We start from the raw sequence: 11,118 nt of genomic DNA, 5'->3' as shown, positions 1-11,118 counted from the left end.
TCTCAACTCTCCGTCTTTTCCTATTGAGTGGAAGCTCGTCCTCCGGATCGGAACTTTCCTCCCGAACGACCGGTTCTTTGCCAGAAGTTGCTCCGGCGGCGGCATCCATGGGCGAAGCCTGAGCGGCCGACTCGCCTGCCTGCGTTTCACTCTCGTCCTCATGAGAGCCGACCGGAGCAATGCCCAGTTGCTCCATTTCCCTGGTCGTTGCCGCTTCGAGCGCGGTCGCTTTCTTCTTCAAAATGCCGAACAACACCGACTCTATTACGATATTCACTGCAAAGAAAAGAGAAGGAAATCAGTTAGAACTCAAGACAAATATACAAGTGAAGTTCTTACCGAAGCTGCTCAGGAGGGGGGTCCAGCTCGGACTCAGACCAAATATGTACATCACTCCTTCAGGTAGGAGCTTATTAATGTCGAGCTTCAGACCGGCCAGCAGATTCGCTGCTTGAAGATAGTTCGGTCGGGTCTTATATTTCTTCAGCTCGGGAGAGATGGGCGGTCCGACCTGCCATTTCGTACGGAAGGGGAGTCGTCCGGGAACACAAAGGTAGAAAAAATTCTCCTTCCAGTGTTTATTGGAAGAAGGCAACTTATCAAAAAAGACTAAGCCGGGTCGAGCTTGAAACAGATAAGTACCCGGCTCGGATTATTTGGGGTAATAAAAATAATAGAAGATCTCCGGGCGGAGGGGAATGTTGTGGATCTTAAATAAGACCACAACTCCGCACATGAGGTGAAAGGTGTTGGGAACTAGTTGGGCGAGCGGAATGCCAAAAAATTTGCAGACTTCGATGATGAAGAGGTGAAGGGGAAACCACAGACCGGCTACGAATTGGTCGCGGAAGAGACAAAAGGCGCCGCTCGGCGGTCTGTGTGGCCGAGCGGAGGGTGAAGGTAATATTAGCTCGAAGTCGGAAGGGATATCATAGGCGTTAAACAGGCTCTCGGTATCGCGCCGATCGAACCGCGACTCCATGGTGGTGTACCATGGGCCGAGAGCCGGGTCCGCAGCTTGAGAAGAGCTTGCCATCGCCAGAGCAATGGAGAAGCAGAAATCGAAGGGGAAAGCTAATGCGTAAGCGAAGAAAGGAGCAAAACATAAACCAAACGACGAAACACGGCCGAGAACGCGGAGAAAACACAAGGATGAAAGAAAGAACCGAGGAAGAACCTTACGAAGGAGTTGAGGATCGAAGGAAGAAGGCGGAGAATCGTCGGAGAAGGGAGAATCGGAGTCGCCGGAACACTGAAGCACCGAAGAAGGCTGCGGGACACGCGAAGGCAAGGGTGCGGCGGAGGAAGAAGGCGAAGGCTTTATAAGGTCGAGCCCGATCGGCCTCGACCGTCCGATGCAGGTCACAGGAACCGAGGCCCCAATCGAGCCGTTCATTTCAAATCGCCGATGTCCCATCGGACACATCACCGAGCCGTATGATGACGTCAGCGGAGGCGCCACGTGGCACCATGTCATATGGGCACATTTAATGAGCGTCATTACGACGCACAGCGCGCATGCTTAGTGTTAATGGAGAAGATTTGCACGAAGTCCGAGGAGATCCGAAGGGCGTCAGCGAGGACCGACGACACGGCGGCAAAGCCAGCGCTCGGGAGAGGCCGAGCGGCCGTTCGGAGGAACATCCCCGAGTGGCAGGGTGGTATAACTCAGGGCGATCGGCAGTACAGTCAATCGGACTTAGCGCCTCCTTCGACTAGACTTGAAGGGGCGACATGTGATCCGGTGATAAGGACGGGGGATCCTCGTTGGCGGAAGGTCATTGGCACGTGGAGGCCAAAGGTCATGGCGGAAGGTCATTGGCACGTGGAGGCCAAAGGTCAAGAGATTAAACCCAGAGACTGGACGACCGGACGAAGCGGGCCGACCTTTCGGCGATGCAGGCCGACCGGCCGTGAATCCCCTGAACTGAATGAAGACAACCCGACTGGGGGTCGGGTTTCCAATGCTCAAAGGTAAAAAGGTTTTAAGGCCGAGCGGGATGTCCGTTCGGCTGGGGCACCAGGCAGCGGAGGCAAGAGCAATCTCATCCGAGCATACGGCCGGGAGTTATCCCGGTCGGACCGATACCTACAACCGACGACAGAAGTAATACGCCTGTCGAGCGGCCGACCCGCTCGGCCCTGGAACAGACAGGGAACGCAAGAGGACAAAGTAGACAGGTGATAACATCATCCTCGAGACACCTGCCGCCGACAAGCAGCAGAGTTGGCGGCCGGGCCGTACACAAGATCATACGGCGGAAGCTTCCACCGTCACATCCGGGATATGCTTGGACGATTGCGGAATGGCGCCAGAAATACTTTTCTGACACAGGTTCGTTAAGGTATGTTTGGGAAAATGTGCACGCATCGGGAAGCGTGCTCGCGTTTCCCCGGGGTCTTATATAAGGACCCCCAGACGTCGACGAAGGTATGCGCAACTCTTTACTGTAGCCACATTACGCTGTCTCTCTCGTTGCCTGACTTGAGCGTCGGAGGGTCGTCGCCGGAAAACCCCTCCCGGCTCGGCTTCTTTGCAGGTTCGCCGGAGAGCTACACCACCAGTCGGAGACAGCGGAGCGTGCCACGTTCCCAGTGTCCGTCGACTCAGTGCTCGGACAGGATCAATAATAATACTTAGAATTTAGAGTTTAAAATTTTTAAAATTCAAAATTTAACTATAATTGTATAATGGTTACCTAAGTACTTTCTATTACAACTGTTTTAAATTGATTTTAGCTAATTTAAAATAATTTTGATAAAATTTAAATATAATAACTATTTTGTAGTTGTGACAACAGTACTAAAAGTAAAGATATTCTCGAAAAATGAGAAGCCCTTTTTTATTTTGATTTTATTTTATTTTATTTATTTTTATTTTTTTTGACAAAGGAATGTCTTTTGACTGATTTGCATAATTTGGAACCTCCTTTTTATTTTTGCCGATAATAAAATGGAAACAACTCACAAAGATAATTATTAAAATGTTTGGTCACTCAAATCTTCTCTTTTACCACAACAATCAACAGAGGGAAACTGAAAAGGCATTGAAGCTTACAGTCGAAACGACTTGGCATGGAATGCATTACATTTTTGCGAAAACAAAGCACCGGAAAGATTCTGTAAATGAAACTTGAACACATGGTCTCCGATCCAAAGGAGAGGACTGTGTCATTCAGACTTACCATATTTGCCAATAGTGTTACCTCTTGCATTTGCTAGAACGATCTTGTCAGCGGTAACGAAGAAGCCAGCAATTGATGCTGCGAGAGATAGGGCACAAGTGATTAAGGTTATTGTTACTAGGTGGAAATTAAGAAACAATTGCAAAAAATTATCTTCTAAAAATTTATTAAAACTTCCTAATCTAAAAGTTCCAACTTAACCTCCCTGATTTTAAACTACATCAGGAAAATTTCGCAAAACCAAGTAAAATTAATGATCATTCCAACTCCACACGCTCCATGTATCCATCTCATCTCTCGTATATATACCTGCTTCCCCAATTGCTCTTATCATCATTGGTCAAAATATGGCTGTTCCATAAATAAGCATATTTTATGGGTTCATTATTTATGCCTCCTTAGTGTGAATCAATGTGAAATGGGTGTGAGGTACAAAACCCAATGGTGCCTCCATATGTTAATTATGCTCATGCATAAAGGGCAATTCGGTACATGAAACTCCCGTCAATACGGGGTCCGAAGAAGGGTCGAACCACATTAGGTCTATTATACACAGTCTTACCTGTATTGCAAAAGGTCGTTTCCGTAACTCGAACCCCATGACCTCCAGATCACACGGCAATAACTATACCGTTGCACCAAGACACCCCTTAAACTTTACCTTTTGAGCATCAATTATGCTCATGCATGCATGGTTAAAAGGTTCTTAACTCATCTCTCATTGTTGTTTATGGATTATGGCCATGTCTTGGTACTTCTATCCAAGAATATTTTCTCTTGTCTACATCATTTACAATGACATAAAAATGTAATACAAACAGACTCGAGTGTTTACTTTCAAGGGATAGAACATTTAAAAAATAGAATAATCTACCTCTCAAAAATGGAAACGAAAATAAGAAATGCACCAGCAATGACAATATCCTTTTGAGAACAAACCTGCTGATATGATCAGTGCTTGCGCAGTGTGGTTGAGGTTATGTTTAGCCCATGGAAAAACACGACAACCAACCAACTGCAACAAAAAATATCAGAATTAGGAAACTCTAAGTGGATAGAAAACTACAAATAACAAGTTTTCATACTGAGCTTTTGCAATAGATCCATTAACATTGAAAATTGAGTGAAGATTCAATAGTTTAGTTAATTCTCAGCTAACACGACGCAAGCATACTCAATATATAATGAAAATAACGTGAAGTATTTGAAGGAAAACACACCGTAGGCACAGCAGCAATTGCACCTGTTAATAGAGCTGTCTTAAATCCAGAAGACACTGCTTCTGTGGAGCAGAAACACAAAAACTAAGAAAAAGAATCAATGATTCATATATAAGAGAGGCTGAAAACAGAAACTACAATAAGGATCAAAAATGTAATTTTCTGTTTTGTGGTTAATAATCAACAACTGAATTCATTGAGACTTAAAAAGGCAAAATGGTAAAAGACAATCATATGAGACTGGAAGGCCAGTTAAAGTAATGGCATTCTCTTACATGAACAACAAGTGTTATCTATTATATAAATAAAAGTCTCAAATCAAAGAAAAAGAACATTTCATAAGTCTCATGAGGTTTTAAATTAATATGGCCTATAAGCAACAGGTACCAGTCCAATAAAGAATAAATTGTAATTACAGAACTCCTATTGTCAGCACAGAATGTCTTATTTATTTATATACTAACAGCAATATGCCTTCCATCAATGTGTGCCGAAAGTCCAAAACTAGTGTTATACCAGTATAGCATGGGTAATTGATAAAATTCTAAATTATACTCAACAAGAAAGAGAAATGTTTGCAAAATGGGAAACACATCAAAATGAAAGATAAGAAATACAGAAACTAGATAGACAGCCTTCATGTCTTAAATGATGCGAGCACAGATTGCTATAAAAAAAAGGTAATCTGAAAAAGCAAAATGTTTGAATCATATAGACGGCAACAGACTTTATGGCTGTTAACTAATTAAAATTTAAATGATAATGAGCACAATACACAATATCCAGACCCCACAATTATTTAAATTAAAGACACCAAAAACTAATTTCATAAATCTGAATTGCAGACAAAGAGATCAGGATTATGCAGAACACCTATACTATGTTGTTAGCACCACAAGCAACTAATGTAACAGTGTCCTAATGTCTGCCTATCCACAGTGGGGTTGGAAATCACTATCCATACAATTTGTTAACATAATAAACAACTTAATGTAGTCCCATAAAATGAAGCATGCAATTCAATAAAATCCATAACCTACTGATGCCTTATGGTAAAAATTGGTTTAAGAACAAACATCAAAATTAACAAAGTTTAAATTGGCTCAAAAATATCTTGTCATTTGTTTCCAATGTTCCACAGTTGAACTTCCTGAATGACTTCATGTTCTAATTTGATTGATAGCCTCATAGGAACCATTCTAATGTTTTATTTTATATTTGATTTCACTTTTTATTGGACCATAAAAGGCTAATATTTTTTAATAGAATCATATTCTCGTTTACCTTAACTTTAAAGGAGTTATTAGTTTACAAATGCTATTGCATAGACTGTTTGCCATCGACACAAAATACTAATTTGGAAAAGAACAATCTAGCCATAATTAAGCCATTGATTTTTCCCCTAGACAGGTATAAAAGAATCTGTACCTACATTGAGAGAATGTTGCTCATACTAAAAATTTGCTAGGTACTAAAATCAGTGATGAGCATACACATGCGGGTGTTTGAACAAATCATTAATTCAAGTACTTAATTTTAAGCAACGATGAAAGCTTGTTCAGCAAAATCGATCATTTTAATTTCAAACTAAACGGTTAAAGGATAAATCAACTAAAAATGAAGATTTGGTAAAAACATTAAGATCTGATAGCACATTACTTTTCTCAAAAACTACAATTTGTAAGTGATATAAACAGGCGAGCGACGATTTCACGCGAAACAGTTAAGGATCGTGGATGAACAAAAACCAACAGAAATAAAAGCTGAAATTTATACTTTGAATGGTACTCTCAGAGGTCGAGATCTTCTCCTCTTGCGGTGAAGCGATCACAGGCTTCATAGCTCTCGATAGATCTTTCCCGACGCCGATGCAAATCGCAAACCCTCATTTTGATTTATGCTAAATTTGTTTCTCCATCGCCCACTGAAACCGAGAAGGCAGTTAAAGGGGGAAAACCACTAACCTTGTAAAGATTGGACGCAGTCATTTCAGCCGTTTGACTTCTGTTGGTCCCACATTTGTATCCAATAGAAAACGGGGTATAATTATTTCTCGAACAAGGAAGCAATAAAGTGGGTGTTTTCCCAGATCGGAAGTGGACCGGGATGACCCATAATCCAATTGCGATTCCATCGTGATAGTAATCTGACCCTAATTAATTGTGATCTTTACGGATCCATATTTCTATTTAGGTTGCCCGCTCTACCCTTGCCCATTGCGGTAGCTTCCGGATGGCTTCCATCATCTGTCCCGACCCAAGTTACAACTTGGATGAGAAGATAAACATAAGAGGATCATAACCAATTATGATTGGATCGGATTATGGTCACGATCTAATTATAATTAGATTGTGGATCATCCCTGGTCCATAAAAAATGAACCAGAGGATCATTTCTCATATTTTCTTGCGACACTCTTAGATAAGATCGTAGGGAGACTCAACGGTAGATCCGGGTGCACTTCTTATATGGACATTAGGATGTACGGGTCTCTTATCCATAATCTCTAGTCCCCTCTTGATCCCTTCCAGAATTTGTACATTAAATCGTCATCAGAATCCGACCAAAATTTACTGCAATCACCTATGGATTCATCTTCTTATCCATGTTATAGTTTGGATTGAGTCAGACGGCTGACCGTTGACGGTGGACGGGCCACCCTTGCTGGGTGCTCTGCTTATCATCGACGACCTCTCGTTATCTAGCTCGACTCAAATGAATAGAAAAGTGAATTCAGGATAGATCGTAATTAATTTTAATTAAATTTTAATCATGATCTCATGTACAAATTCTAAGAAAAATTACGGACCAAAGGTCTCAACTTAATTATCACGGAAATATTTTCCTACGGATTGGATCGGTGCTCTCGCATATGGATGAACCGGAGAATCAACAATCGGTGAGGATGCACGTCTTAGAGCGTCCCAATGGAATGTTAAATGGATATTATAATACTCATTTAACACTCCCTCTTTATTATCAGTGGACGTTATAATGTCCATTTACAAGAGAGAGGAGAGAATGTTCAAAGGTTTGAACATCTTTGAATACCTTCTCTCTCAATTTTTTTTATTTTTTTTAAATTGTAAAATTTTTAATATTATTTTAAAAAAATGGTAAAATTAGTTTTTTTTTAAAAAAATAAGATTATTATTAAAAAATAATAATAATTAAAATATTTTAAAATATATTTATTTAATATGATATAATTTTAAAAGGAGTGAATGGACAATGAAACTTATAAATAATAAATGTTAATATTAAAAGAGATATAAGTGAAAGAGATATATTGTTATCACAATGAATGTTATACATTTTATAGTTTTTATGTGTTAGGTGAATAATATATTGGCGATGAATTAATCTGACAGTAAAGTCGACGTGTGCACAAAAGGGAGGTTCTAGGTTCAAGGGCGCACTACATATCATGTAGTCAGCAGCGCCGCTAGGTAATTAATTGGTTTCGACCTTTTGTTTTCAAATAAAATAGATTGAGGGGGCGTTTGGTTTAGGGTAATAGGAATGGGGAATGGAAATGAGAATCATTGATTCTCATTGTTAATGTTTGGATTATAGGAATAAGAATACAAATAAGGGAATGAATCCTTGAAATTGGGTAATAACTCATTCCCATGTACCTCCCCTTCAATGAGTCATTACCCTATTTTCATCAATCAAAATATTCCCTTATTCCAAAAATACCCTTGACTTAAAACTAAAATTTTCTCCATTAATATCAAATATCAAAATATATTTATTTATTTTTTCTTTCATATCACTTATCTCTCCTTATTCTCTCTCATTATATTTTCTCTCTCATCATTTTATCACACACTTTCTCTCTCCTTAATCTCTCCTATCACACTCTTTTTTCTCTTTTTTTCTCATTATATTTTCTCTTTCATCATACTTTCTCTCTCATCACACTTTCTCTCTCCTCAATCTCTTCCATCGCACTCTCTTCCTTCTTTTTTTCCTCATCACACTTTCTCTCTCATCATACTTTCTCTCTCATCAATCTCTCCCATGACACTCTCTTTTTTCTCATCACACTTTCTCTCTCTCTCTTTTTTCTCATCACACTTTCTCTCTCCTCAATCTCTCTTATCACACTTCCTCCTTTTTTCCTCAACACTTTTTCTCTCATCATACTTTCTCTCTCCTCAATCTCTCTTATCACACTTACTCCTTTTTCCCTCAACACACTTTCTCTCATCATACTTTCTCTCTTCTCAATCTCTTCCATCATATTCACTGTTCTCTTTTTCTCTCACCATACTTTCTCTCTCCTCAATCTCTCTCATGACTCTCTCTCTCCTCATTTTTTTCTCACTATATTTTCTCTCTCTTCATCCTCTCCTATCATACTTTCTCTCACATCATATTTTCTCTCATCATGCTCTTTCCAATCACACTCTTTTTTTTCATTTTCTCTCATCACACTTTCTCTCTCTTCATTCTTTCTTATCACACTTTCTCTCTCATAATACTTTCTCTCTCATCATTCTCTTTCATCATATTTTTCTCTCACATTCATCTTTCTCTCACATCTAATTTTTTCTTTTATTTTCCTTTAAGGGTAAAAAAGGAAACTTTGATTTATTCCGATAGAAGATATGTAACTAACCAAACATTGTTTTTAAAAGTGATATCCATGCTCATACCTATTCTCATTGCACAATACAATGATTTCCATTCCGATTCATATTCCTAGGAAAGAACCAAACACCCCCTGATTATTCAAAAAAAAAATATGGAAACTTGCCCTTAAAAGCATATATTTTTCAGTTCTTTCCTAATTTCTATATAAATTATTCATTTAAACTCCATATACTTTAAATATCCTCAGTTCTTTCCTAAAGTATCCTCAACTTGAAAGTCTTATACTTAAGAGTAGCCTTTTTATAATTAATTATAACACTTTAACATTAATAACTATTATAATATCAATTATATATTATAATTGATATTAGTAAAAAAAAATCATATACTTACCCTTAAATCAGATATTTTCAGTTCTTTCCTAATTTTCTATATAAATTATTCATTTAAACTCCATATGCTTAAAATATCCTCAGGTTGAAAGTATTATATTGAAGAGTAGCGTTGCTATAATTAATTATAACATTTTAACATTAATAACTATTATATATAGTTGTCTGCTAACAACTATATATATATATATTTCTTATATAAGATTTTATATTAAAAAAACTTAATTTTTTCTTATATAAATCTCTCATATATAAATATATCTTTAAATATATTACAATATTCTGTAAATACTTAATTAAAAGTATAAATTTTTAGGCTAACAAAAAAAAAAAAAAAAATATATATATATATATATATATATATATATATATATATATATATATATATATATATTTTTTTTTTTTTTGTTAGCCGAAAAATTTATATATATTATATATAGTTGTCTGCTAACAAATTTTTCGGATAAACTCAGTTTCTATGAAAAGTATAAAATTTATAAAAAGCTTAAATATTTGATTATTAAAAATAAATATATTATTAATTAATACCTTCTTTCCCGTCAATAAAATAAATATTTATTTGTGTCAATTTTATTTGATTATTAAATTCCTTAGGATATATCATTATCATTGTTTGATTATATTTTGCTTTAAATGTTTAATTAATTATAAATCATTAATGTTTAATTATATAAAGCTTTCATGTTTGATTATTAATTATTAATTATAAAAATGTATCCTAGGGGAGGGTACATTTTTTTATATTAAATCTTATTAATTACAAATTATGTACTTTTTCTTACCTATTTTTACTGTTATTTGTATTTGATTTATCCTAACTTAATTTGGATTACTTATATCAAAAAAGGAGAGATTGTAAGTAGCTCATGATAGTTTTGATGTGATCAACCAAGTCATATTAGGTCATATTATCTTTTGATGTCTTATGTCTAAGTGTGGAGGAATTTAGGAGCACAAAAAGTCTAGCGAAAGACATAGCTAGCAAGAAGGACGACACGGAAGAGAGTCAACAGGTTCGATGTATCTGAGGGATGCAACGCTGCGGAAGAGTACGCTAGTGGACGAGAAGGAAGTGCGCAGCATTTCCGAGGGACTAGAAGCTGGGACAGAAAGCTGCTCGAGAAGGTCGAAAAATGGATCCGGATGAGTCTATTCTGAATGGTCAAAATCACCCAAGCGAGTGAAATCATAGCGAAAGAACCGGACAAAAAGTTAACGTGGAGTTGACTGGAGTCCGAGAGCCCAGAGCTACTCCGAGCGCCCGGGCCTCTGTTGTCCAATCGAGGGAACCTTGGTGAGGCGTCCCTAGTCGAAGCCGATCTGGACGCTCGGAGCTGTTCTAGGTGCCCGGACCAGATAAAATTTATCTTCGCTTGTTTTACGTAGTCATTGCGATGTGGATAAAGTTTTATCCACACCCGGAGCCCTTCCAAGCGCCCAGACCGCTCTACGAGTGGATTATAAATAGAGTCTTGGTCTTCTCCTTCAACACAACACACTCTGTACTTCACTTCTAATTCTATTTTTAGTTTTCGAGCTTAATTTCCCTACACGAGGCTTCTCCACCATCGACATTTTGTTTGAGAAGGAGATTTGTCTACTGAGTCGACTTTTCCTGGAGTAGTAATCCTCCGATTGTCAACCAAGTAAAAACTCGTTTTTCTCGTACTTGTCTCATTCCATTCTTTATTTTTTAAA

At 38.0% G+C, this 11,118-nt stretch overlaps 1 protein-coding gene across 1 annotated transcript; it reads right to left on the bottom strand.

Annotated features, from left to right (window-relative positions):
• Positions 1-2,949: 2,949 nt before the first annotated feature.
• Positions 2,950-6,349, bottom strand: LOC122052210 (early nodulin-93-like). The gene is made up of 4 exons (XM_042613630.1): positions 6,182-6,349; positions 4,406-4,467; positions 4,125-4,200; positions 2,950-3,263 (listed from the first exon to the last, which is right to left on the bottom strand). The coding sequence occupies exons 1-4, from the start codon at positions 6,243-6,245 to the stop codon at positions 3,172-3,174; spliced, it is 294 nt and encodes a 97-aa protein (XP_042469564.1). The 5' UTR covers positions 6,246-6,349; the 3' UTR covers positions 2,950-3,171.
• Between the last annotated feature and the right edge of the window lie 4,769 nt (positions 6,350-11,118).

This window comes from Zingiber officinale, chromosome 3A (genome assembly GCF_018446385.1).
Source record: "Zingiber officinale cultivar Zhangliang chromosome 3A, Zo_v1.1, whole genome shotgun sequence".
NCBI classification, from domain to species: domain Eukaryota; kingdom Viridiplantae; phylum Streptophyta; class Magnoliopsida; order Zingiberales; family Zingiberaceae; genus Zingiber; species Zingiber officinale.
The sequence above is the reverse complement of the archived record's forward strand: the minus strand, read 5'-3'. Positions and strand labels throughout refer to the sequence as shown.